At 34.7% G+C, this 27,472-nt stretch overlaps 5 protein-coding genes across 6 annotated transcripts; 3 read left to right on the forward strand and 2 right to left on the reverse strand.

Moving 5' to 3' along the window:
• The first annotated feature begins 4,083 nt into the window (after positions 1–4,083).
• Positions 4,084–4,671, forward strand: LOC108367004 (transcription initiation factor IIA subunit 2-like). Its single transcript, XM_017621519.1, has 2 exons — positions 4,084–4,272; positions 4,397–4,671. The coding sequence occupies exons 1-2, from the start codon at positions 4,087–4,089 to the stop codon at positions 4,649–4,651; spliced, it is 441 nt and encodes a 146-aa protein (XP_017477008.1). The 5' UTR covers positions 4,084–4,086; the 3' UTR covers positions 4,652–4,671.
• A 5,336-nt stretch (positions 4,672–10,007) lies between these two features.
• LOC108367002 (phosphoserine phosphatase-like) lies at positions 10,008–12,031 on the reverse strand. The gene has a single exon (XM_017621517.1). The coding sequence runs from the start codon at positions 11,577–11,579 to the stop codon at positions 10,710–10,712; it is 870 nt and encodes a 289-aa protein (XP_017477006.1). The 5' UTR covers positions 11,580–12,031; the 3' UTR covers positions 10,008–10,709.
• A 2,360-nt stretch (positions 12,032–14,391) lies between these two features.
• mRpL1 (mitochondrial ribosomal protein L1) lies at positions 14,392–15,968 on the forward strand. The gene is made up of 3 exons (XM_017621514.1): positions 14,392–14,873; positions 14,941–15,250; positions 15,308–15,968. The coding sequence occupies exons 1-3, from the start codon at positions 14,683–14,685 to the stop codon at positions 15,866–15,868; spliced, it is 1,062 nt and encodes a 353-aa protein (XP_017477003.1). The 5' UTR covers positions 14,392–14,682; the 3' UTR covers positions 15,869–15,968.
• A 465-nt stretch (positions 15,969–16,433) lies between these two features.
• Positions 16,434–18,373, reverse strand: nac (GDP-fucose transporter nac). 2 transcript variants are annotated; one of them, XM_017621516.1, is made up of 5 exons: positions 18,160–18,373; positions 17,969–18,059; positions 17,697–17,901; positions 17,113–17,631; positions 16,434–16,737 (listed from the first exon to the last, which is right to left on the reverse strand). In XM_017621516.1, exons 2-5 carry the CDS (start codon positions 18,043–18,045, stop codon positions 16,528–16,530), a joined length of 1,011 nt encoding a protein of 336 aa, XP_017477005.1. In that variant the 5' UTR covers positions 18,046–18,059; positions 18,160–18,373; the 3' UTR covers positions 16,434–16,527. The 2 variants fall into 2 exon arrangements, with proteins under 2 accessions (XP_017477005.1, XP_017477004.1); XM_017621515.1 differs by having other exon boundaries at positions 17,969–18,369.
• Positions 18,374–19,481: 1,108 nt separating this feature from the next.
• LOC108366999 (NFX1-type zinc finger-containing protein 1) lies at positions 19,482–24,399 on the forward strand. Its single transcript, XM_017621513.1, has 8 exons — positions 19,482–19,734; positions 19,796–20,388; positions 20,444–20,899; positions 20,953–21,120; positions 21,201–21,879; positions 21,937–22,298; positions 23,720–23,863; positions 23,920–24,399. Exons 1-8 carry the CDS (start codon positions 19,590–19,592, stop codon positions 24,217–24,219), a joined length of 2,847 nt encoding a protein of 948 aa, XP_017477002.1. The 5' UTR covers positions 19,482–19,589; the 3' UTR covers positions 24,220–24,399.
• The last annotated feature ends 3,073 nt before the right edge of the window (positions 24,400–27,472 follow it).

A 27,472-nucleotide genomic window follows, 5' to 3' on the forward strand; every position in this document is an offset into this window, starting at 1 on the left:
ACAATTTTTAAGGCAGGTATCGCCAATGTGCAGGTATGTTGAATGCACCTATCGGAGGAGTTTCCTTATAAATGTTAAAAATAATGCCGCTAATGCGCATTTAAAGGTAGGTATCTTAAATGTGCACTTAAGCATAAAGGCAGCAAAGCAAAATATACTGTATTATGTGCGCGTCTATTGCTATGGAGCAAGGAGAAATTATACAGAGAAGAAGACTTCTGAGGGAACTCCGGGACAGCAGTTTTTTTAACAGTTTTTACCCATTTGCAGTTCGGGCTGGTCTTTACAAAACTGCACCTGCTCTTGTGTGGTGCGTTTATATTTTTCACGCCCGTAATACACGAATTCATAATAAAATGAAATGAATTTTCCTATTATAAAATTACTCACTTTACCGGCGTTTCATAATCCATTGCGGTGTATTTTATTTAAAAGAAATCCAGTCTGTTTTCGCCGCAATTGGCAAATATAACGAGCTTTTTGGTTTTCATTATTGTCAAAACATCGACGTTTCGAAAAACATCGAAGATGTTTCTTTACTAATTTTAAATCATTTCATAGTATGCGCGCTTTAAAATTTTGAGCGAGTGTTTGATAAATAAGTACTGTTCGGGACGGGGTGAAATGGGGTCCGGGAATTCCTCTTGAATTCCGCGGCAAACTAGAGTCGAGGATTTGCCGAATCCCTAAAGTCCTTCGAGGTTCAATTAAACCGCAAAAAATTCGCTCAAAAATGAAATGAAACACTTCACACTTTTCACTATTATATGTATATACAGTGACGAGCAAAACTGTAACATGGTTTAACACTTTTTCTTTCAGCCACCGCTATATTTCCAAGTTCTAACGACTTTCATCCTTTTGTTGAATATTCTTGTTGGTACATCCCTTCTCCCTCTCTTATAATGATTTGAAGTCAATACAACAACAATAAAAAAAACCAGCAGACAAAAATGTAAATTAAGGCAGATGTTACAGTTGTGCACTCACTCTCAGTTTTGCATTTGACAGTTATCTTTTACTTAGTTGGAAGTCAGATGACTTTTTTCTATATTGTAATTTATTGAAGAAGTGATCACTAGTAAATAACATAGTTAATCAGGAACCATAAATGTAAATAATAGATTTACTGCGGAAAGGCGGAACCGCACGAAAAGTGGCAAAAATTTTGGAATTTGCTACTTAAAAATGTTAAGACTTAGAAAAAATATAGCCTAAAGTGTTCCCAAGGACAGAGGAAGTCTGTTAAAAAATAGTACGGTACGATATCTTGTGAACTTAGAAGAGTAGCGATGCAGCCACTATTACAGAAGCGCTTAAGGTATTAAACTTTAATGCAAATCAATAGACAGCGAGGAGAAGAATTGTCAAATTGAGCACAATGGATCATAAAAGAAGAAAAAAGCAAATTTGATCATAATACATGTGCGAGTGTGGCAGCATTTCGCAGCATCGCACGAAAACCGAACCGTTGCCTATTGGGATATGTTAGGCCGTTCAGAATGCAATAAAAAACATATTTTTAAGTTTCAATTGAAGGTTATTTGGTCTGACAAGACTAAATTAATCGCCTTCAATCAGATGGCCGGGCATGGTATTGGATCAAAGACCCAAATTAAGCCTAATCGCATCATGTACTGCAAACTGTGAATCACAGTGGTAGGATCTTAATTGTTTGGGGTTGTATTTAAAAAAATTTGTTGGTCCGTAGGTACGCATTATGCGTAAGGAACAGTATCTGTTCATATCTCAACAAAATTTGCAAGATGTAGTCGAAAAAATGGGAGTTTCTGCTGAAAAATCACCCAAAACACACTGCATATGTTCGCAAAGACTTGATGGAAAAGCAAAAATTTGCTATTTTGAAATGACGTCCACAATCCGCGGACATGAATCTCATCGAGAATTTGCGAAATCAACTAAAAGCACAGCTTAATAAGTATCAAAGTCCGTAAAATCGAGTACATGATCTGTGATATATGGGAGGATATACCTCCAGAATTTTTACAGAGATACAAATAAGGTATGCCAAATCGCATTCAGGAACTAAAACAAGCAAAAGAGTACTGAACATTGTGTTAACAATTCGTTTTTTTCGTGAAAATTGTCAAAAAGTTATTAAAAATATAAAAGGGCAAAACTGTAACATATGCCTTAATTTACATTTTTGTCTGCTGGTTTTATTATTGTTGTTGGATTGACTTCAAATCATTATGAGAGAGGAAGTACAGGTGTACCAATAAGAATATACAACAAAAGTATGAAAGTCGATAGAACTTGGAAAGATAGCGTTGGCTGAAGTAAAAAGTGTTACACCATGTTACAGTTTTCCCCGTCACTGTATATATATGAGTGCCTAACGGCCACTTTATTATATATATATATATGTGTATATAAAAAATGCTCTAATAAAAATATGTACAATATAGGAGTTGTTAGAGGACCTTACTTGTTTTCTCGGAGTTCTCTTCCAAAGTGGCAGAGTGTTGGGTGATCGCAGAAGGCGAGACCCAACATCCGAGGCGAGTAACAGGACTCGAGAAAAAGGAACTCGAGTAACGAGTAACTGTTCCTGCTTAGATCACAGCTACATCTACAAGTGAAATTCTCTAATCAATAAATATACTTAAGGTGAAGGGGTTAGCGTAAACAAGTACTTTCAGGGAAAGTTGATTTAATAAATTTGTAAATTCTAATTTATAAATGTACATATATAAATAAGAAATAATTTAAATAGTTAGCTTTAAAATTATGGAGTGAAATCGTAAAACTGCTTAGCGTTACCATCCAATTTGCCAAATGACTTCGTATCGACTCGGCGGGTGGGTCGCCAAAACTACTCAGAATCTGTACCTAACTAAAATTTTAATACATTGCATTAATACTACACCTCGTTTCAAAATTACAACCCACCAGCAAGCTTTCTTAAAACATCGATGTTTTAACTATTATTTAAATTAATTTCATCACCGTCATCTTGAAGCACCACTTTGCTGTCTACATCACTTTTATCCGTCACACTTTAACTGCGCGCAAACCAATCAATGTCTTTATATTTTTCAACACTTTTTGCAAAACGCGACTTGTCACTACTTAAAGCGGGAAATGTTTAGCTATTTGTACAACGATTTAGAGGTGGGGGCGGAGGGGGAGGGGGTGCGGGCTTCACAAATCCCCCTTAAACGAAAGAGGATTGACGCCGCTTTATGAAAATTCACCCCTCCGCCCCCAACCCCTCCCACAGACCTCTGGAGAGCTGTTTGAAAATAGGGGAATTTTAGATTTTTCGCAAGGAAAAAACAAAGTTAAACTTGCGTCCGAAGAAGGGGGGCTGAATACCTTTTGCAGAGAACACCTTTCTGCGTAGGCGGCCTTCGGCCGCGCTTAGGGATTATAACCCTTACTACGTAGAATTCTCCTTTCTGTGTGACATAACTGGGGCTACCGCCCAAATACCATATTTCCAACCGACATTATTGTTAAATTAGTGCACAGATTTAGTAAATTAAATTTTTGTAATAAAGCGTGAACTGTTGTCTACAAGTGTGCGTAAAAGTTTGGGCACAGCAACCCAAAATCGTTGTACAAATTCATAAACAGTACCCCTTAAAGCATTTCTTATACTCTTATTATACATTTTAAATACATTGTACATGCCTTTTTGTTATTTGATGAGTTTTTCTTTTTAATTTTCTATTCCTGCTTCTGGCCGGCACAATGAGATCTTACTTTTTGACAAATATTTAGCACATGCATATCTTGTGCACATGTTAGAACGAAATGCCACCACTCCGTTAATCTGTATTAGAAACCGTCACGTTCTTACATTCACAAGTAATTGGCAAATTTATTGCATTTGGATGCGTAAATTAACATCAGTTTATTTATGTGTTTGTGAATCCCTTAAGCCTGCTACACAGTTCAGTGCGGACTTAAATTTTTGGTCAAAATAAAACGCTCACGCTCGCATTATTGCGGTATGGCTGGGATAATTTAAGAAAAAAGGAAAGGTGGCACCTCTGAAATTATTCACTGCAGATGGCGCCAGGTTACTTGCGCTGAATAATGTTGTCAAAACTTTGACATATGTATTTGCTGCATTCCCGATTTTCCACCAAGCCGAAGGAATTGTCCATATTGAAAAACGCAATTAATGCCAAAAAATCTATTGAAAAGGTAATTCAACTTCCTTTTTTAAACATGTCGTACCAACTTTACAGAAATACAACACTTGGAAATACCTTGCAAGAGAGCCTTGATGAACTCATTCAGGTAAGCAAGAAGTGGCAGCAGAAAAGTCGCCTCGATAAACATTTGAGCGAAACTGGCATTTTATTATAAATAAAAATAACACGCTATTTATTTATGTTTTACGTTGCAATTGCCTACTTTCCAGTATGGTCACATTACCCCGACATTGGCATTTAAGGTACTCTTGCAATTTGACAAGTGCATCAACACTGCTCTTAATCAGCGGGTCAAGGCCCGCGTTACCTTCAAGGCAAACAAATTGAATACGTACCGATTCTGCGACAACGTATGGACACTTATGCTAAACGAAGTAGAGTTCCGTGAGGTGCACGAATTTGCTAAAGTAGATAAGGTGAAAATTGTGGCTTGTGATGGCAAGAGCGGGGAATTCACTGGATAATCTTAATAACGCTGACACTATAAGACATCGCTGCTTATTACAGTATCAGACAGAAACAATATGCTGAAATACTAACATAGGTGTAGCTTCGTACTGTTTGATAGGAAGCTTATGGAGGTATAAAGATTTATTAATGCTAGTAAAGTAATTTATAAAACGAATATTTGCAAAAATAAATACACATTAATTTTCTATGATAAATTATCAAAAATAATCATTGTAAAAGACTTTCTACATCAAAGGAAATAACTAACGTTCTAGGCATCTATAGAACAGTTTCTCAAATAAACATTTCCACGCTAAATTAGATATGTTTGATATAATTGGGACCACGGAATTAATTTCTAATACGCCTTCGCCTTAAGTTTAACCAGCGAGGTTTAAAGATGTTATATCGTATTGTTTAGTTCAAAGCGCCCATTAAGTTAAGGTTAGACAATTACTGCGCCGTAAGTGTCGGATTTGCTTTATGACGTCAAGTTTTTAACGGTTTAACATATACTATAACCAATTACTACAGTTCACGTAATCAGGCAACCATGTACTTTTCACAAATTTTTTAAATTTCGATTTGTTAGCGATTTGCTGTGTTTTCTATCATGACAACCATTTTATAAACACTATCTTTAAATTTTCGACCAATTTTTTTGCTATTTTAGGCCCTAATCCGACTGTCGGAACAACAGTCGTTCGACGAAATTTGAGATTTTCATTGGCGTCATGAGGCAACCAATGACATAATCTACTACAAATATTTATTCCTATTATTCTTTCGAAATTATGTATTGAAAATGTGTTAAAATCTGTCGTTATTGTTTTTATTTACGACATAATTCAACGAACGACTGTCGATGCGAACGCCTTACGACAACCAGAATAGGGATGATTAATTCAATAATTATATACCTTTTTTTATTTATGGCCTTATAACATGAGCTTTAGGCTGTTTCTAATCGAGAATTTTATGGAAAAACAACAAATTACACATTGTAGAAGCTATACATAGCTGCTTTTTGGAAGATCACCACATTACCACATCAGACTTCTTCATCCAGTTCACTGAGACTTGAACTCGCAACCCCGGCGTTCAAAACCAGTGGTCTTACCTACTGAGCTAAGTTCGTCATGTAAATTGTTGTTGCTTTTTTCCACTTTCGTCATTTGATGAACCCAACTACTACAACCATGGGCAACGATGTGGTTGCTTTTAGACTTGACCATGTGGCAGTTGTTTGTTGTTGATTCTATGTTAAGATTCTCTTTCAAGAATATTTTACTTAAAGGTTCGTTAAAAGTTTTTTTTTTTTGTTATTTATGGTATTATAACAATTATATTCAATAATTTTATTGAGCTTTACGCTTTTTCTAATGAATTGTTGAATATTAATATTAATTCAATATTTATTAATTTATTTATTTTAACATTAAACATGAATTAATTGAATTTAAACTTAGGCCCTTATTATGAGCTGCATTCGATTTTCGATCTTCGCTGGCTATCGAATATCGAAGATCGAAAGTGAAATTCGTATTATGAGCTATGCAAGCGTGTCGAAAGTTTCGTTGAGTATCGAATTTTCTGTCGAACAGAATTTTGCTTTCGATGGTGTAGCGAAGTGTTAGAAAATTGTTAAAAATGTATGATTTTGTATATGTTTTCTTACATTTTGGCGGCTAGACTCTAATTTTAAACAATTTTTATTAATTTCATGCAGTTCTAACATCGTGAATACTAAACACAAACTCGAAAGGCTGGTTTTACTTGTGAAAGAAAAACCCAATACTGTTGGCACGATCTCTGAGAACAAAATCGTAGCGTTGTTGATAGTTTTAAAATATTTTAAATAGATTTGGCTCACAAACGCCACTTTAGATGGTCGGAACCATGATAAAAACATAGCAAGGTATAACCGGAAAGTTCCACACTCGACTAGACTGTTTTCTGGTAAACACATACATAATTGTATTATCATTCGTTTCTTTGAAAGCCTGACTCGAGTATACATGCATGTAAGTATGTGCGCGTATGCACGTGCATCTATTATCAGCACTAAGTTTCACTTTAAAAAGCAACAGCGGTTTGAGCTATGCGAAATACCGACTAGAACTGGTTTTATATTCCGGCTAGACTTTTCGCCCCGATATAGATAAATGGAACAAAGTAAAATATTCTAGCGTATTGTGGATTTTGAAATACTTATGCATACGCTGACCATATTTGGGTCAGAACGAAAAATTTTCTTTGTTTTGTGATTAAAAAAATATATGGGCATACATATATTCTGCCATACCTTGAGTTTCACCCGAAAATTTTTATTGCGCCCATGATAAATACATGGATAAATACATGGAAAGTCATGATAAGGCTGATTGAGTTAAATCTAGACATTACGTGAAAAAATGCCCTTAGTTGACATAAAATGCCCACAGAGTGTAGTGTACTATGTAGTCGATTAAATGCTTCAAAAAATTTATAATCATGCCTATTACGCTAGCCGACGGATGCCATTCGCAAGAATCTAATCCTTCACTCTCGCTTGTTATGACATTGCGAATCGGAATACCGTAATAGGCATGAATAACTGATGCGGAGTTCTATCAAAAAAGATGGGCAAACTTAATCTAACACTGTAAGTCTAACTTGCATTAGTTTTTCCGAGCTTTATTTTTTCAGCAAAAGTAAATCAAATGCGAGTATTTTTCATTTTAAAAGATTTATGGTTTTTACTTGATCTTGGCCTTGTTTTTAGGTGCGTTCATGTAATACTGAGCGTAACCATTTAATTTTACCGCTTCGTAAGTTGACACGCTTACATAAATGACCCTATTGTTTTTCCGTGCTCAATCCTATTTTTCATTAAAATTTTCATGACGAAATTTAACTCATCGAACAACTCCGGGTCTACGTAACCTGAACGACCCAGATTTATATCTGGCCAAGGACTGTCACTACAGCCTCACTCCCTAAAACACTGGTGAACTTGTATGCTGTTGCAACACCAACAACAAAAAAAAACAGGATTATGCCGTACAATACTGGACGGATGGTCACCATACTTACTATATGAATGCATCTCTGTACCAGTCAAGTACCAGTTAAAACTAGAAAAAATATATTTACATACAAACTATTCCAAAAGTAAAAGCACGGTTTTAAAGACTTTTTCTGTCAGAAATATATGTATGTGCATTAGTATGCATCACCAAAAGAAGTGGCAGTTTTTCCGCCGGGATTACAAAATGTATTATATTTTAAGACGTCCAGCGAAATATTTCGGATAAATATTAAGATTTAAGTGAGCTGGACCGATTTGAAAATACCACCCAAAATGAAGTTTTTTTATGAATAAAAATTGTTTCTTAAAGAACTTTTTGAAAAAGGTCCCCTCAGATGACAAAACAGATTAAGCTTAAAAAATCTGTATAAAAATAATTAAATATCTTTTCAACGGAATCGTAAGAATGAGAATTTTGATGCGGTATTTTCACACTGTTTTTATTTCTGTCCAAAAAAAGTCATTCCTGTCCCAATTTTTATTTTCAAATACCCACACATCTTATTCAACTTTGAATGACGTTCTTTCATCCTACCTTTCTCGTTCATCCTTTGAATGAGTTTATTAGCAAAGAAAAAGCGTGAGAAAATATCTTTACAATGACACCTCTTAAGTCTAAATCAGAAGAGTTTAGGTTCAGTTATTCAAGTTTTTCTTATACGGATCTTTGAAAAGTTTAAAAACAACATCGAAAATCTCATCCTTACGATTCCGTTCAAAATTTGTTTAAATATTGTATGCAAATTTTTTAAGCTTAGATCGTTTTGTCATTTGGGGAATTTAAAAAAAAAAAATTAAGAAACTATTTTTATTCATAAAAAACTCCTTTTGGAGATATTTTCAAGTCGGTCCAGCTCACTAAAATCTTAATATTTTTTCGAAATATTTTGGTGGACGTCTTAAAATATAATAGATTTTATTATTCCAATGGAAAAATAGTACCTTTTTTTTTTGTATGGGGAGTGATGCAGTCTAATGCACATACATACATATAATTACATCGTCATTTTGCACACGCATTGTGTTTGTTATAAATTTTGAGTAAGTTTTTGCTTTCATATAATAGATAAGGGTGTATAGTCAAAACAAGACAAATATTTACTTAGCGACAGTGATGTGATATTGTTTTTAGCGGTTTTCTCAATACATACATACAGTGACGAACAATAGTATTGGTACAGTGAATTTTCGCAATATATGCAACGTTTTTTATTCTAATTTATTTACGATAGTCTTAATATATAAAAATCCCGTGTCATGTGTCACTATTTTTTTCAAAATTTTTTCTTTGCTTCTCGCATCGTGCTTATCTTAATATATAAAAATCCCGTGTCACTGGGTTCGTTCACGCTTTCATTTTTTTTTTCATCGGAGTTTTTCCTATGATTCTCGCATAATGTAGTATGTATTTATACATATAAACATGCGCACATCAATAGCAACAAACATTTTACAATTTGGACTTCATCCAATGTGATGCATTTCCCTGGCTGATGTTTTAACCGTACTAGAGGTCGTTTTTTTCAAACGTAGTGAACAATAATAACAATCTTTTGTAAATTTCGATATCAAATGAAACGTAAAAAACAATATCTATAAAAATGTAGGTCATTTTACACCGGAAACCATAAATATAAAATCTCTAAACTTTGTGCGAAACTCAGGAAAATTCAATAAATTTCCATACTAATGTGCAACTTTCTATTGAAAAATTCTAACTATGTGGTTTTATAGCCCATTCAATTTTAGTTTAACGAAGTGCAGGTTTGAAGTTGCTGGAAAATTGCGGTTATTTTTGTAAATTTTTTAGTGGAAGGTGTTGCTCATTTTCTCTATACAAAAAATAATTGTCGAACATACTTTTTATGGAAGAACCTGCATGAAAAAAATGTCAATAATTAACGCGACTTTCTACCAATTTCAAGCCCGCCCTTTGTTATGAAACTGCATACTTATAATTTGTCTTAAAAATCTGAATAGAAAGTTCCGAACTAGTATGCAAATTTATTGAATTTTCCGAGTTCTGCTCAAAGTTTAGATTTTATTTTTTGGCTTTTGGTGTTGAATTTATAAAAAAAAAAAATATATATATAGAAAATAAATAAGAATATAAAACTTTGCATATATTGCGAAAAATTCACTGTGCCTATACTTTTGTTCGTCACTGTATGTATGTATTTGTAAACAAAACTGATTGAATAATAATCAGTATGGATCACCGTTACAATCAAATGTTGTGAAGCGAAAACTGTTGTCAACGAAACGAAATAAATAAGATTTGCAGATATGTATTTCTGCAGCATTGCATTTCCATAACGAAAATAAAACATAATCGGCATTTTGTAAACTTTCTAATCACATGCATTTAGTAGATGTATTCATTTTTGTATTACGCTAACTTTTTAACAAAAGCCGTATTGAACTATTTGTACAATCATTAAAGTTATTTACATTTGGCTAATTTCCCTTCTCAGCGCTACTTTTTATTAGTTTGACTGCTTTATCCAACAGATTTCCAGGCATTACAAATCAAGTATTAGTTTATGGTTTTTTTTAGGGAATTATACTTTTATAAATAATCTACTATTATACGAATTAATAACAATCATTTCTTTCTACTATAAAAATATTACATGTAAATTCATCAATATTAAAACAGATTTAATAATGCTTAAAAAGTAGAAACTACAAAAAATTTCCCTTAATAACGCTTTATAAATCTATTTTATTGTTTTATGAATGATTCCATTAGACTTCAGAACTTCATATCAATATGTATCTATGTATATTCGATAATCATTAGCATAAGTATTTATACTTTGCAATATCTACACTAGACTAATTGCTCCCAGTTATGCAATTATATAATACGTTCTATACATATATACATATCGTCGTTTAAAGTATAAAACCGCGTATGAACAAAATGCAAAACCGCGTATGTGAGGCTTTGTTCGCGGTTTTGTACTTTAAACGACAATATATACTTCTTCATCGTGTTATCACATAAGCTCGGCGAAATCCATAATATAATACTGAGCCCGTTTATGGACCTCATCACGCAGAACGTTTCCGCCAAAACCAATAACATTATTTGCTGGGGGAGAAGCCTCCAAATCAGTCGCTCCATCGCCGATCATTGTAATATTTGCACTCGGATAGGATCGTTTAATAATCGACACAGCCTCTGCTTTACCACCACTTTTAGAAGTAGGTTGTGAGGTATCGAAGCTGGCATAATCACCATTAAAATAAAACATTAATTTGTTAGCGAATACGTGCTCTCTTGGAATTCCCAGGTCATCTGCTATTGGATCTATTAGGCAATGAAAACCTCCTGAAATTAAATAGATTTCTTTCCCTTCTGACTTGAATTTATCAACTAGAGATCGAATATTTTTCGTTAAGGTGTGAGGACGCTGTTTCATAAAGTCGATGATCTGTTTTTGACTTGGTTTTATAATGTTAAGCCTAATATTTAGGGCATCTTGGAATGTCATTGCCCCGCCCATAGCTTCTTTTGTTACCCGTGCTACTTCCGAACCCTTTCCACAAAAATCCGCAAGTTCGTCGATGCCTTCTTCGCATATAACTGTTGAGTCTACATCAAAGCAAACTACGTTCGATTGTTTAACTATCTCGGCGGCTAGTTGGGGATTTTTGCTTGTTTTCAATGCATCGCTGTCAGCAACCGGTGTCAAGTTTCTATTTATTAGAGGAGCTTTCGTAGATAAGTTCAACTGATTGTTATTGTTGTGCGAAACATTTACATTACTCGTTGCCATAGCAGATTGTGGTGCAGCGACGTATGCGTCATTTAAGAGATTCCCGCTTCTTGCCACACGCACCGATCCCATAGCCACACGATTCATTGTTATTCAAATTGTGCTTGTTAAATTAATAAAAAGACAAATAATTGCAAGCTACTGACGCAACGCCTATCTTGTTTACGAATGCTGCTTACGATGATTCTATTTTCAATGCACAAGTGCAACTGGATGATGTAAATTGTAGGCAAGCCTATTTCTCTTGAGATTGAAAATCACGCCACGCTGAAGCTTTCTTTTTTATTATCGAATGTTGTTTGTTTAGCGGCAATTCTTTTTTATTTCCTTCCAATTTTTTCTCGTTACCAAAATATTCCACTTTAGCCAGCCGTGTTTGTTTTGAGAAAGCACAGAAATAAGTAAAACAACATCCGCACTTTGTCCAGCTTATAAACAAAAAATGAGCGAAATCTCTAAAATTTAAATATTCCATTAAGTTCCAGTGGAAAATTCCAATGTCAAATAACCTTCCAAAAACAGTTGATTTTCAGTGTTGCCAATATAACATAACTCTACAAAAACGAAGTTACCACGCATTATACAATTTCATATACTCCCCTTTGAGACACGTAAAGTCTTGAAAGCAATTTTTATCGCATTCTCTTTTGTGTTTTCTCTTTACTTCCACACGCGTCAAGTTTTATTGAATTCAAGTCCTTGGTTCTTGTAATGGGAAGCAACGAAAAGATCAAAAGAGAACAAGAAAACTTGAAACGAATTGACGGTACTGTGGTATCAGCACTAAAGATGGGCGCGGGATAGCGGGACCCACGGTACTGATTTGAAATTGGCCGGGATGGGCGGTATCGGGAAGATCTGTAAAAGTATGGCGGGCGGGACGGGATTAAAATTCTTTCCCGACACTCCCAATAAAACCGCAACCCCCGGAATTCATAAAGAGCGAAAAGATCAAAAGAGAACAAGAAAACTTGAAATGAATTGACGGTACGGAGGTATCTGTACTAGAGATGGGTGCGGGATAGCGGGATCGGGAAGATCTGTAAAAATATGGCGGGCGAGACGGAACCACAATCCTTTCCCGACACTCCCGATAAAACCGCAACCCCCGCAAATTTACAAAATCATCCTTAGATAGATATACAGATAGATAGATATGGCACTGCGATCGGTAGGTCTATTGTGCCCTTAGCTCATCACAACACGTCGACCAGTCCCAGATACTCTAAACATTTTATAATAGATCCCGGGGTAGTGAGATTATGTGCTACTCTCTTGGCCACAGGTGCCCTATGCTCCTATTTCTTCTGCGTGCAACGGCCTCGCACTCCACACGAAAGTGTAAAGGAGTATCCTTGGCCACATTGCAAAAGCGACACAGGTCGCTGTACCAGAAAACCCTGCCATTATTCTTAGTTTCTCCTTAGGGAGGTCCATCAGTAACCTATATCTTATCAGATTTATCCTCCTAGTTTGCTTTTTACCTGACGTAGACCCATGGTGTTACGCCTGCGCAGTTCACTTAGGGCCAGTTTTTCAGTGCACGGCCGTGGTTTAAACTAAGTTTAAACGCCCGATCTGGCTGGTTTAAACTAAGATCAGCCAAACAAATGTCAGCCAGCTATTCAATTTAAACTCAGTTTAATCAATCTAAGTTTAAACTGGCACTGAAAAACTGCCCATTAGTTTGGTATTTTCCTTTCTGAGCTCACGTGTTGGCCAAGCAATGGCTCCGGTCCTATCGGGTCGAAAGCAGCGGCCAGTCTGGCCAGATTGTCAACTTCCTCATTACCTGCGACTCCCATGCGGCCTGGTACCCACATCAGTTTAATCTCATTAACCTCTGCCAGAGCAAGTACTCTATCGGTCTTGCTTGCTCCTGTCATTAGAGTTGGGCTTTCATTCCAGAGATTTAATTCGTTTTTTTTTTGTTTTTTTGTGAACGAACACCTTGTTCTTTTTGTTCATTACGTTGCCTTAATATAGAAAGGCCCTATCTCACATCGTCGCTGAAATGCACAAAGCCGTAACTAATTAAAATCTTTTATTGCATAAAACGATTTGGGGCCACATAATGCGATCAAATGCATCATTATCAATTAAAACGTAAATTTTCGATTTTTAGTTAGTTACCGCTTTTTGTATATCAGCGACGATGTCAGATAGGGCCTTTCTATATTAAGGCAGCGATTAGTTCTTTTTGTTTTGCAAGCAACTTTGTTAATTGTAACTGTTGAACAATCTCGTGCCTACGAAACAGGTGTACAGAATAAAGCAACGCCGTGTAACAAGTATAATATACATATTTAAGGTCTTCACGTATTTGCTGAATAATAATTGTAGCGCCCTGGGAAAACTCTTAACCAAGTCTTTATTGATCGACATTCTTGATTCTTGAACAAGAACGAAAAGAGCGACATATATTTTGTTTATATGATGGTTCAATTCGTTCTAAGTTAAACCGTGTTATTTGGACACACGCATGTAAACACATTCTTGAATCGAATTGAAACTTTTAACCGTCCACCATAAATCACACTTTGAATGCGAGTTAAGAGTTGTTGATTCGTGTTAAGAGTGCATATAAACACTCATCCAACTCTGTATGAAGTAAAACATTTGGATAGTTCTTGAAATTACATTTAGGCTAAGGTTTGTTATAAAATTAATAGCTAACATACTTTTTACAAGGCTGTTTGAGTCTTTAATTATTATTTTTCCATGTTTATTATTTTTAAGAATTGACACATGTATTAACAAGGTTGCATTGGGATGAACTCTGTTTGAAAGCGTGATCGATCGACTCATTTATTTTGTCGCATATAAACACTAGTATTTCAAACGAGCTACACTGGCACGAGTTAATTCGATACCGCCATTTGATGCCATATAAACAAGGTAATAGACAAAAAGAACTAGAAGAACAAAAATCAAAGATTTAGTTCACTAGTTCAGTTTAAAGACCCGGTTAATTGAACAAGTTAAGAACGAAACCATGAAACGATTAGAACATGTAACGAAACGCCCCAACCCTAACTATCATGGCAACACTGACAAACAGATGATTTGAAAGCTGTCAACGCAGTTTTTTTTATTGTAGACAAAATTGTCAAAACTGCACCTGTACGTTGAATAAATTTTATTCTTGTCAATCTTCATTACAAAATCATTTTCTTAAATAAAAACAAGTATGTTTTCATTAACTTCCTCCATGAGAACTTGGCTTGTCCGACAACAAAGTGTTGACACAATACGAAAACTGCACATCACCGCTGTTTGTGAAGCCGCTCGTAAGGGCACTAGAGAGAAGGCACGCAAGAAGAAAGTAAAAGTGGAGGTTAAGAAGGTGGGGTTTATACCACATAACCAACGGGATAAGAAGTAATAGTTATCATCTTATATGATACGATATTAATCTAAGTCATTTCATGTACAATAATATTTGCAGAGTCAACTTGCAACGAGAAAATTTACATTTTGACGATTCCTGGAAGCAAGTGCCTCAAGATAATGTTTTTATATTAAAATATTACCGCTGGCCTATATATACTGTGGCGGAAGCCATTCAATGTCACCGTGAAACCCATCATACTAGTATGTATAACGAACCGAATGCTCAGCTCAATGTGCATATTGAATTGGACATGCGAGCAGAGAAGAAAAATCGTTTCGTGGATAACTTCCAACGTATGGCTATGATTCCACATAAGTTTGAACATGGGGAGGAGCGTAAAATTCTCGTTTTTGCTAAAGGCAATGTATGTGCATTCTACGTCTGTTTATTATTTATTAGTAATTACAAATTTTAAATATAGGAGCAAATCAGCGAAGCACGTGAAGCAGGTGCTTCACTTGTGGGCGGCATTGAGCTTATAAAAGATATAACAAACGGAGAACTTTTGCTAACCGATTATCAATACGTGATAGCACATCCTAATATTTTACCGGAGTTAGTGGCTTTGCGCGGCTTGATGAAACGTAAATTTCCAAATCCGCGAAGCGAAACGCTGGGCACTAATCTAGCTGAAATGATTGAGCGTTTCTCAAATGGCATTAGTTATTCTGCCACAAAGGACGAGCACCAACAGGATTTCGGGTTGATTTCAACCAGTGTTGGTACATTAGAAATGGCAACCGAACAGTTGGAAGAGAACTTGCGGTCTTTACTACAAGATGTGGATTCTGTACGTCCGAAGCGTGAGGGTGAGCGATTCATAAAGCGTGTTCTGCTTAAGAGTCCACCGAGTAGCGAACGTCTTAAAATCGATGCTTTCCGATATGTTCCCGAGTTTTATACGAAGACATCTACGAAAGCAAATGAAGCCGAGAATTTGGAGGAAGATATTGAAAAGCAAAAGGCCGTTGTAGCACAATGAATGAATGTCAGTGTAAAAATTAGTGGAGCCAAAGTTAAATTTATTAAATGTTAATAAAATCAGAGTAATAAAAGCAATCCATTACACGCAAGCTATTTAATACTCACTTTTACTTAAATCACTTAACNTGACCAGCGCTGCAAACGATATCAACTAGTAGGCTAACAACCAGAATTGAAATTTAATACGCAAGTACTTACCGTACTACAAGTATACAGAGAGTAGATTTGCTACTCCCTTTTGGCAGCAGCAAATATCTCTCGTACGCGATGAGGGAAAGTAGAGTACGTACTTTGGTGGAGTAATAGCAAGTACGTCAAGTATTTACTCTCTCAACGCCAAGTAGTGTATGTATGCGGAAAAAAAGTAACAATGTGTTGGGAGTAGAGTACAATGCAAGGAGTACTTATTGAATGAAATGCGGCAAATACAATTGCGCTGGACTCTAATAAACATATACATACATACTTCAATGTACATACAGATATAAAAAGCTAGATTTTTATGCAGATCGGTTTTAGTATTAATATTTATATGCTATTTGTAAGAATAAAAAACTAATGCGCGTATTTAAAAATTTTGTCGATTGTATTTTACGGACGCGTGTGCTTGCATGCGTATGCTTAAAATTATAAAAATAATTGGTCAATAGTTTATTGCTAAGCCTTTTGTGTTGTACTGCTACGTTCATGTTGCCTTTGCATTTCCAGTTGTTTGACGCGCGTATAAGCGGCACTTGCAAATAAGACAGTCGCATTTGATGCCCACCACAATGCTGTTTTAGTGTCATTATACCACTGTGTGGCGATTACAGTCTGTGCGCAGGCCTTTGCTGTTCCAGATATATTGTGCGTCAACGGAGATGTTACCTGCATTATTTAAATCAAGTTATTTAATTAGAAATTAGAGCCGAAAATACGTAACTCATTATTTTTTGCATGTTGATAAGTTCTTTTTGTATACTTTGGGGGCCCTAATCGAAACTCTTACCTAGATCACGGTAAAAGTCATTTTAGGACATCAACCAAACATTGCCTACACGTTGGTATTTATTTGTACGTAGTGTAGTAGTCAAACTGCAAAAATATTTTTCTCTATCTCACCACAATTTTTCCAAAAAGAACTTGCAACCATGCAATAAATCGTGATTTTCGTAATTTGACGGTACTAATATGGAATATGAGCTATAATTTAGTTTGGTATCTTGTAAGAAGTGAACTACACAAAAATTAAACTTGTATTACCTTTATTTGCAGAACCGTGACAAATCCAATGGCAAAGCCGCATAATCCACCAATAACCATAGCGCTTATAAACCAAGGTGCAAAGAGGTGCTCATACTTTAAGATAGCACTTACTTCACAATTTATTACGATTAAAGGCAAGAAAAAGAAGCTGGAATAGACATTATTATAGTAGCTTAGTAGCAAAACTTCTTGATGTACATGTACTAAAGCTTTCTTGGTTTGGATAGAATACCACGCCAATATTAGTGAGCCCAAAACTCCATACAATGTACCACGAAGGGAGAACTGTTCTGTAAGGCTCTCTTGGTCTACACCTAATAAGAAGCCAAATACTACAAAAACGCAACAAATGATTGCCTTGAAGCTCGTTTTCTGTCGCAGCAATAAATACGTAAGTACTACATTGAAAACTGTTGTTAAGGATCGGCCAACATAATAAAATGCTACTCCAACGTATTTAAGGCATAAATTATTCGTAGCAACCATCAAAGTGAACAAAATGGATAACGGCAAGATCTAAGTAAGATATGATAAATCAAAGTAAAGATTAATGTATTAAAATAAATAAGTTTGGACACAACCTTGCGAAAGATGTCCACATCAAAAGGATTGCCTACTGGAAATGTGATTACACTTGGATAGCGTCGCCCCAGATAGCTCAAAAAGGCGCACAACGCCGCAGTAAGGAGGCACTGAAACCAACATATAAACAGAGGAGCATCCAAATTTACAGTGTCACTGCTCAATAGTAGTTTATTCATAAAAACAGTACATATGGAGACCGTCCTGCAAACACCACATTAAATGATAGAGCAGTTAACTTCCATTAATCAGTATATTTTACATTGCTTACCAATAGAGAGCAACTACAAAAAACACTTTAAGGTACTGATTTACCAAACGGTTGTGTTCTGACATGCTGGTGTACATGATACCGCCTTGTGCTATTTATTTTATAATTAACTTGGGTATTTTATCAATCTTAAAATGTGCATACATCACTTCACTTAACTAATAACAGCATTGAAGGATGGTTCTAGTTACCATGGTTTTAGTGAAAAAATGCATGAACCAGTCGTTGGTTCATGATAAAAATGCAGACATCAGCTGGAAAGGTCCCAGTGTGTTTATTTGTGTTATTGCTTATTTTTTTATGTGGCAACTTCAAATGTAGGGTGCTCATTTGGAGAGTTGATAACTTGGAATTGTACTACACTACATTATTATAAATAAAATGAAAAATTTTGGCTATTTTTCTTTAGTTTATATAATGTTCATCATATTTTTGCAGAATTCTTATAATTTAAGCACAAAGGCTGAAATTTGGACTTACATATATGGTGTTAGGTAATCAGCTATACTGTCATAAAAAAATATTTACATTAAATAAACTAAAGAAATATAGCAAAAACTTACTAATATGGCGCCTCTCAGTTTTTATTTGGTTGACTGTATATATTTTTCAACACGAAGAAAATTTGAATTATATATTGCAATTCGAGCCCTAACCGCCAAAATAACGTAAGCGACATTTTTTTCAAAATTTTGTTTTTGATGCAGAAATATTCCTAGAGTATCTAGATGCGTTTCTGCATCAAAAATAAAATTTTGAAAACAATGTCGCTTACGCTATTTTGGCGGTTAGGGCTCGAATTGTTCTAACCATACGCAGATGATATGTAGGGTATATTTCTTTGGTTATGGTCAGCGTTGCCGTTTTGGTCCGATTGGACCAAAATTGGCAGCTTCATTCTTCTTTGGTAGTTTGGTTGGTTTAATGAAGCTTTTGGTAGGCAAAAATGTTTTAAAAATGCAATCAAATTGAGCATTAAATTTGTTCTCTTACTTGACGTTTACACGTTGAAAACATTGCTTTCACTTTGCTCACACGTATAAGTTTTCTTTTTTTTCTAAATTTTCCCAAGCACACAATTTTTGCAAACAAAAACTCACTTCCCAAAGCTATCCTATGCTTATCGTCTTAAAGAAATTATTGGTGACAGGCAATTTGCAAGTGCGAGTGTATTGGTAAAGAACGGTGAGTGTATGCAAATTGAAACACAATATTGATTTTTTTTTTATTAAAATGCAAAAAATGTCTGATATCAATTGAATTAATCTGAAAGGTATTTAAATTTTTTTCAAAAGTTTTTTACGTAATACGTTAATTCTATTATTTAAAATCCCGACATCGTTTTGTTCAACCTTAAAGATTGGTTTGAATGGTTAGCCAACACTGTAAACAATATTATACTGCCAATTTGCGTAGCTGAAAACCCCGTAAATTCAAGAAATCTCGTTTAAATGATGAACAAAAATTTGGTAGTTTGGAAACTGATTTGGTAGGCTTTTGGTACCTAAAAATAAAAGCAAGTGGCAACACTGGTGTTGGTTGGTCTCTGGGGGTTTTTACACCCAACCGCCTTTTCCATTGGTGTTTTTTTTTCCTGATAAAGGATTTAAAAATTGGTAAAATGTCGGATTCGGACTCGGATGACCAAGATTGGTTTAATAAAGATGAAGAAGAGATTTTGCAAAGCTTTCAAGCCAAGGTCAGCAGCAATGAATCGAAAAATACCGATGCTAGAGTGGAATATATTCATGGATCGTCCGAAGCAGGTGAAAGTCTAGGGAACAGTTTCCAATATATGTTTTTACTGAATTTTTAATACTATTGTAGATGACTACCTACAGCAAAAAAGACTTGAAGCTTCTTCGGAACTTTTGGCAGCACCTACCGTAAGGAAGCTACCAACAGCGGAGATGCGTAAAGCAATAAACATGGAACCACTAGACATTTTTCTATTTGTTACGACCAGTGAATACGACTTTTACGCGGGTCAAATAACGGCTAGCGATGGCTTGGACCGGGTTCTTCTATACTTACGTATTTGGCATGTGATATGCAAGTTGGAGCTTCCCGGCTTTCAGGAAGAACTATTACAAAACTTCGTGAAAAATGAAGCATTCTTAGAACAATGGCGAGTTATAGTCGCTAAACTTTTTCGAAAGAGCTACAAAACGATATGGAAAAGTGATGAAGATGTAGATGAAATATTAAATGCAATTAAGTCCTTAATTTTGTGGGTACACAAAGGTGAACTCATGACGCCTAAAATTTACCACGTAATAACACATATAAAGAAACTTATAAACGAAAGTGACAATCGAGATATTGAACAACGTCATGCCTGCCAACAATTAGTGTTGGAGCTGGATCGCATATTATCTGTGAAAGGTATGCAGTTAGAGGAAAAATTGAATGAAACTGAGGTGAGTATCGAGTTGAATGAAATATATTTCAGCACATCATACGTAATTTTTCCAGATATATCCCTCACTGGATGATCTTCGTTCGCGCAACAGCGAAAACTTTCAAACAACAAATACGGTAAACAAATTAGGAAAACATAAAGTCGCTGATTATTTGACGAAACAAAAACAACTTCTTCGTGAAGATTTTATGATACCTTTGCGCGAGTATGTCTGTAAAATAAAGAGTTCCAAACCACATAGTACCACACCAGAGTTGTACGAAGACGTATTCATAGTTCTTAACTCCGATTTCGTCAATTCCAAGCGTCATGAATTGGTATTTATAGACATTTTGGGCACAAAGCGATCAATGGACAACACTAAGGTAAAACTATCACGCAAAGTGAAAGATAAAATCGCTTCAATAAAAGCTGGGTCATTATTACTCCTGACAACAAGCAAAAACTTCGAAGATCTTATTTTAGCCACGGTAACCTACACTGATGGAGAACTTCTTTCTTTAGGATATGTAAGATTAATTTATTTATTGTTTAAGTTTATTTTAATAAAATTTAAATGTAGGTTGGCATTCAAATTTTACGACAGGAGAACATAGTCGCTGTGTATGACCGGCAGTTGCTCATGTTTGAAACGCCGGCCTTCTTTGAACCATATAACAACGTTTACAACTACTTGAATATATATGGTGCTGGTGATCTGCCTATGAAAACATACATTTTAGATGATGAGGTAAAACTTATTTTAACCTTTTGAATTTCGTAATTCTTTAACTTATTATATAATGCAATACAATATCTTTTTATTTTCAGAAAGATGTTAATGCACCTTGCTACCTTGCACCAGAAACGTTGTACTATTATGACAGAGAGCCATTTCAGGTGACGGCTAAAAATCCATCCCAGCCGAAAAACCTCGCACTGAACCACTCTCAGTGGCGTGCATATTGCCAAGCTTTGACCAAAGAATTTTGCCTTATACAAGGTCCACCAGGAACTGGAAAAACACATCTCTCTGTACATTTAATTCGCACTCTTATCGAGAACGTCAAAACACCTATTGTCTTAATCACGTATACAAATGATTCGTTGGATAAGTTTCTGTTAAAATTGTCGGCCTACACCAGCAATATTTTGCGCTTCGGCAGCCAAATTCGCTTGCCTGAAATCTCGAAATTTAATGTCCAATTTGATTCTACCCACAAAGAATTGGCAAATCCTCGTCTAAAGCGTCTCTACTATGTTGTTAATGAAGAGTTTAAGGCTAAGTTTCAAGTAGTACAGCAAATGCATGTCGATTTTGATGGCACCGAAGAATCGTATCAGCGTTTATTACAAGCTCAACGTGCTGTAAATGGTGTTGCGGAAAAATTAAAAACTTTGCGAATAATGTTCCAATTTTATGCGGCCCAAAAAGCTGATGTTATAGCTATGACTTCAACTTTTGCTGCCAAAACGAATTTTCTCTTTCGCTTGCTGCAAAGTAAAGTCGGTAAGCGCTTTTAGGTGAAAACATATCCCATATTATAAAATTTTTCAAATATTTTAGTTATTTTCGAAGAGGCTGCCGAAATATTGGAGTCACATGTGTTGGCCTGTTTAACGCCATACACCGAACATGTTGTCATGATTGGCGACCATATGCAATTGCAGCCATACACCTCGGGTCATCGCCTTAGTGGCACCTACGAATTGAATATTTCCTTATTCGAACGACTATTTGTTAACAATCTGAAAGGAGCCATACTTAATATACAATATCGTATGCGCCCTTGCCTTGCAGACCTCATTCATCCGACTTTTTACACTGATCTGAATAATGATGCGAGCGTTGAGAACTATCCAAAAGTTCGTAATATGCTCACCGACTTATATTTTTACACCCATAATGAATGCGAATGTCAATCAGAGGTATATGCATACATATGAATATTAGACTGCATCACCAAAAAAAAGTTGCGGTTTTTCCACGGGGATTACAAAAGTTATTCTATTTTAAGACGTTCACCAAAATTTTTCTGAAAAATATTAAAATTTACGTGACCTGGACCGACTTGAAAATACCTCCAAAAATGGAGTTTTTTATGAATAAAAGTCGTTTCTAAAAGATTTTTTTGAAAAAAGTTCCCTCAGATAACAAAACAGATTAAGCTTAAAAAATCCACATTAAAATATTTAAAAGTCTTTTCATCGAAATCGTAATAAAGAGATTTTTGATGTTGTTTTTTACTTTTTTCCAAGATAGATTTACGAAAAACTTGATTAACTGGGCCAAAACTATTCTGATTTAGACTTATGGGTTCTCAGTAGAAAGGTATTTTCCCACTGTTTTTATTTCTGTCCAAAAAAAGTCATTCCCGTCCCAATTTTTATTATTTTTTTCAAATACCCACACATCTTCACTCAACTTTGAATGACGTTCGTTCATTCTACCTTTCTTTTCCATCATTCGAATGGATTTATTAGCAAAGAAATAAAAAGGGTGAGAAAACACGTTTCCAATGGACATCTCACAAGTCTAAATCGAAAGAGTTTAGGTTCAGTTATTCCAGTTTTTCTTATACCAATCTTTGAAAAAAGTTAAAAAACAGCATCAAAAATCTCATTATTACGATTGCGTATAAAATTTGTTTAAAAATATTTTTATGCAAATTTTTTAAGCTTAAACCATTTAGTCATTTGAGGGAATTTTTTCAAAAAAGCTTTTAAGAAACTATTTTTATTCATAAAAAACTCCATCTTGGAGTTATTTTCAAATCGGTCCAGCTCACTAAAATCTTAATATTTTTTCGAAATATTTTGGTGGACGTCTTAATATATAATACATTTTATAATTCCAATGGAAACACAGTACCGATTTTTTTTGTATGGGGAGTAATGCAGTCTAATGTATATACTTACATACAGTATCGGTCATATCTATAGCACGCCATTTCAGAGTGATATTGTTTGCCACTTATATTAGAATTTTTTTGAGTACATACACAGTTTCTGATAATGCACAAGTATCAGGTGGCTGAAAATTACCGTTGATTTTTTAGACTCCTGTGCCCACTAGCGGATAATTCTTCTAGCAGTTTGACAAACTCACCCAGAAAAATAGTTCGGACGACCTCGGGCTAGCGAAAACTCAGGTTACTCTTTCAAAGTGGGTCTTAATAGCCCGAGAACTGACAGAAGAAACCGAAATTAAGCAGTCTGGGCACCCGCTGGTTACCAAAAACAGACCTGAAGTTTAGTTTGTTGTAAATTTTGCATCTCAAATAATTCGAAGTGATTTGCTGCATGCTTCTATTATTTTGCATGTAAAAATTACTTTTGTTTGCTTTCAGGATGAATGCTCGATCTATAATGATTTTGAGGTAACTGAAACTTTGAATTTGGCGAAACATTTAATTGAAAAGGCTGCCTACACTGCCGATGACATTGTAATACTGAGTCCTTATGCGAAACAAATAGAAACCTTGAAAGTGAGGGTAAGACAAACCGATTTTTTAATTCAAAATAAAAGATAACTTATTTTGCATTACAGGCAAATAAATTACTTGACAAAATACAATTGAACATCGCCACTGTAGACAGTTTTCAAGGACTTGAGGCCAACATAGTGCTATTGTCACTAGTGCGTAGTAATTCCAACGGTCAAATTGGATTTCTCAAAGAGAACAATCGAATTTGCGTGGCACTTTCGCGAGCTAAGCATGGCATGTATATAATTGGAAATATGCCATTGTTGGCAAAATATAGCAAGACATGGGGGATAATCGAACAGAATTTGAAGACTCGAGGACTCATAGGCGATAAGTTTCCACTGATAAATGATGAAGAGTAATTATAAGAAAAAAATAACTAAGATCTTACTTTACTTACTCTAAAACTCAGCTATATAACTGGTGGAACATTTAATCCGTTTTCTTACTTACATGCATGCATACATATGTTATCTATGTTTTTATAGTACGCAGTACAAAACTCATGCGTATAAAATAAAAATACAAATCAATTTGACATTCGACTTGTTTAATTTTTTCATTTTTATGAAATTTTATATTTATTATTATAATATGCCTCTCTTTTTATTATGTATGTTTGTATGAATTTACTTTATGCTTCTATAACCATTTTAAGCTATACTACTATGATACTTTTGCTTTCATTTATTTTTATGCATACAACANATTTTATATTTATTATTATAATATGCCTCTCTTTTTATTATGTATGTTTGTATGTATTTACTTTATGCTTCTATAACCATTTTAAGCTATACTACTATGATACTTTTGCTTTCATTTATTTTTATGCATAACACAATAGGGGTATTCTCGAAGTATTGCACGATGCACGTATTGCACGAAATGCAAAAATACTATCCCAAATTTCGAAGAGTACGAGAGCACCCCATTGCAAAGTGGTGGAATGCATGGGTAGCAAGCAGCGAAATTATGTATCAAATACAATAACAAGAGACAGCAAAAAAAAATTAAGTGAGCGAGATGAGAGGAATGAGAGAAATATGTAGCAAATCCAACAACAAAACAACTAGCACAGGGTCGCATATATCTTGCTATGCTATTTTGCAAAATATATACATGGGTTTCGACGTTGCATATTTTGCAGCGATAGGAAATGTCGTTTCCCATGTATTTTGTTGTTGTGTGTTTGCAAGTTATGCAATCCATGCAATCCGTGCTACATGCAATGGCTTTGCAAGATTTGGAGAATACCCCTCATGATTTAATCTATACCCCGCAAACCAAAGTTCCCGAAATTTTAACGAAATCTTAAGGATTATCTCATTTCTGTAACGATTTTTTACGAATCTTCAAAGAAAATTAAATGAAGTGGTTGACACGAACTCGTAAAGAAATATCTGTAGGAAAAATATAGAAAATTTCGAAAAACTTCTGCAAGAACTTCTTCACATAGCCGCATTTTTTTTTTAATTGCTTTACCGATTTTCTTCCCGAATTTCGTAAAAGAATCGAAGTGTGCACTAGGGCGGGTCGAAAATCTAATTTTATGACTTCCACTTCGATAAATAATCGAAAAAAAAACTAGCGAAGACACCGATTGGAATGAGTGGAACGTGAGTTTTCAAGTAGTTTTCACCGAAAACTGGTTTTCGTTTGACAGATTTTACATAGACGAAAACTCAAGTTTTAGGTCGAAACCCAGTTTTAAATCCCTTGGTAATAGTGAAAATAAGACCAATTCTTGTTAAAAATTCTGGGTTCAGCAAAAAGGTTTGGTGCATATTGTTAGATAATGAATCCGTTAACGCAAAAGATAAAGTCAAATATCATTACTCGCAGCCCTTTAGCTTATCGTCAATCTCAAAGTTATCTTTTTTCAATAAGTTTTCAATTGTTCTCTTTATAATTGCACTGGCCTATAGTCAAAAGATGTAAAGAACAGCACTAAATTGCTGGCGTGCAGTTAGGTCGCTGGTTCCCAATATTCTAATCTTTTTTTTTTAATATTTGCTCTAGTTTGCGAATTTTTGCAAATTTAGGAACAATTTCGGTAGTTCTAATAGAAAATCCATTATTTCGCGTCATCGTGGAAAAACTTTGTTTATGCAAGTGAGTATGGGAACACTGAATAGACACAACTTCTAGAAACACTCATTAGTTTATTTATGTTTATGCATACAATATAAAAATTGCAAATATAGGAAAATTAAACAAAAATTTTGTTCAACATTTTTTTATTTAAAGTAATTTATTTATAATCTGAACGATTTTCATCATATTATTATTATAAATCAGTAACAGTAGTCTCGCCTTCAATTTGGTAATTACTACGTACCGATCGAGCAACATTTATAAAAAATATGTATCTTAAATTGTATAAACAACTTTTAGATAAAATAGCCGGATTACAGAAAAGTGTGCCAGGGAGAGACTTTTTTCGTTCGAGCTGAATGCAAAGCACTATCGTCCGATTGGAAAGTCCTCAAAAGGATTTCCCAGGATATGTTAGAGACTTTTTCACATAATGCAATTAACTAAAATATTTATGTATATCTAAACATTTATTGCACGTCTCCTACTTTAATGTAACGGCAAATTTAGAATCCACGAAAAACGTGATTCTTCTTTACTAATTAATAAAACCATTCCACACCAATTTTCAAGGCGGCATAAATGGACTTAAAATGGGCGTATATATGCTTGAAACTACTATTAACTTATCAAACGATTCCTAATCTTTGACAATATATGTTTGATTTCATTCACCAGGATCTTGAAAACTGACCAAATCGGCGTGACCAAGTCCATGGTCCTTTTAATATTATCTAAACATCCGAAAACATTAAAACGTTTGTAAATGAATCTCATCTCACCTTTTTGTATTTTTCACTTGGTTGCTGAAGTAATGAAGAATTGAAAATTTATCAGGGAAAATTATAGTTTTTGTAAGTTTTATCTTAATATCTTAAAAATTTTAAGACTTATTGAAAAATGATAAATGAACGCGAGGTACTAAATTTAATAACCCTCAATTTAATATATCGTCCTGTTTATAACAATTAACGCATTACAGATATTACCAGCCAAAGTTTCATTTTTAAAATTCGTACACTTTGATTCAATTGTGCGGGCTAAAGATAAGTTTTAAATTAATCTTTCGTGGCCAATAACAATTGGCTAAGACCTAAGACAACATAATATTACTATTACAATACGGTCAAATGCCTTTTATTTTCCCCCATACAAAATCGACACAGCCTAGTGTGCACAATTTATTTTTATTTATTTAGAAAACTCGGCAAAAAATCGGATGAGATCTTTACGAATTCTTTTAAATGTCTACAATACTGAATGAATAATGTGAGTTGAAATTCGATGAAATCCGTCATATAACTCAAAAAGTGAATTTTGCATTTTTTATTAGTTATGACTTTTTACATTTCAACGATGATGTTTGTAACGTCTTTTTACATTGCAGGTGACAACATGTATGTATCTGCATGCATTACAATATTTTAACAAATGCATTTGATTTAGCTTATTTGTGTAGTTGAAATTGAAAAAATGGTATTCAACGAAAAACCAAGGCACATAAATACAGGTAGAAGC

The sequence above is a fragment of the Rhagoletis zephyria genome, unplaced genomic scaffold (assembly GCF_001687245.7).
Source record: "Rhagoletis zephyria isolate East Lansing unplaced genomic scaffold, Rhagoletis_zephyria_1.1 Rzeph_scaffold_02487, whole genome shotgun sequence".
Lineage (NCBI taxonomy): Eukaryota > Metazoa > Arthropoda > Insecta > Diptera > Tephritidae > Rhagoletis > Rhagoletis zephyria.

What these genes read in the sequence shown, in the direction of transcription:
- LOC108367004 (XM_017621519.1), top strand. Translation starts at nt 4,087, where the DNA reads ATGTATTTGCTGCATTCCCGATTTTCCACCAAGCCGAAGGAATTGTCC. An exon ending in GCCTTGATGAACTCATTCAG is followed by an intron (nt 4,273 to 4,396) that starts GTAAGCAAGAAG and finishes CCTACTTTCCAG; the next exon opens with TATGGTCACATTACCCCGAC.
- LOC108367002 (XM_017621517.1), bottom strand. Translation starts at nt 11,579, where the DNA reads ATGAATCGTGTGGCTATGGGATCGGTGCGTGTGGCAAGAAGCGGGAAT.
- mRpL1 (XM_017621514.1), top strand. Translation starts at nt 14,683, where the DNA reads ATGTTTTCATTAACTTCCTCCATGAGAACTTGGCTTGTCCGACAACAA. An exon ending in CATAACCAACGGGATAAGAA is followed by an intron (nt 14,874 to 14,940) that starts GTAATAGTTATC and finishes TAATATTTGCAG; the next exon opens with AGTCAACTTGCAACGAGAAA. An exon ending in TCGTTTTTGCTAAAGGCAAT is followed by an intron (nt 15,251 to 15,307) that starts GTATGTGCATTC and finishes TTTTAAATATAG; the next exon opens with GAGCAAATCAGCGAAGCACG.
- nac (XM_017621516.1), bottom strand. Translation starts at nt 18,045, where the DNA reads ATGTACACCAGCATGTCAGAACACAACCGTTTGGTAAATCAGTACCTT. An exon ending in ATGTGGACATCTTTCGCAAG is followed by an intron (nt 17,632 to 17,696) that starts GTTGTGTCCAAA and finishes TATCTTACTTAG; the next exon opens with ATCTTGCCGTTATCCATTTT. An exon ending in TCACGGTTCTGCAAATAAAG is followed by an intron (nt 16,738 to 17,112) that starts GTAATACAAGTT and finishes TAAATAATGCAG; the next exon opens with GTAACATCTCCGTTGACGCA.
- LOC108366999 (XM_017621513.1), top strand. Translation starts at nt 19,590, where the DNA reads ATGTCGGATTCGGACTCGGATGACCAAGATTGGTTTAATAAAGATGAA. An exon ending in TCATGGATCGTCCGAAGCAG is followed by an intron (nt 19,735 to 19,795) that starts GTGAAAGTCTAG and finishes ATACTATTGTAG; the next exon opens with ATGACTACCTACAGCAAAAA. An exon ending in CTTGCTGCAAAGTAAAGTCG is followed by an intron (nt 21,880 to 21,936) that starts GTAAGCGCTTTT and finishes CAAATATTTTAG; the next exon opens with TTATTTTCGAAGAGGCTGCC.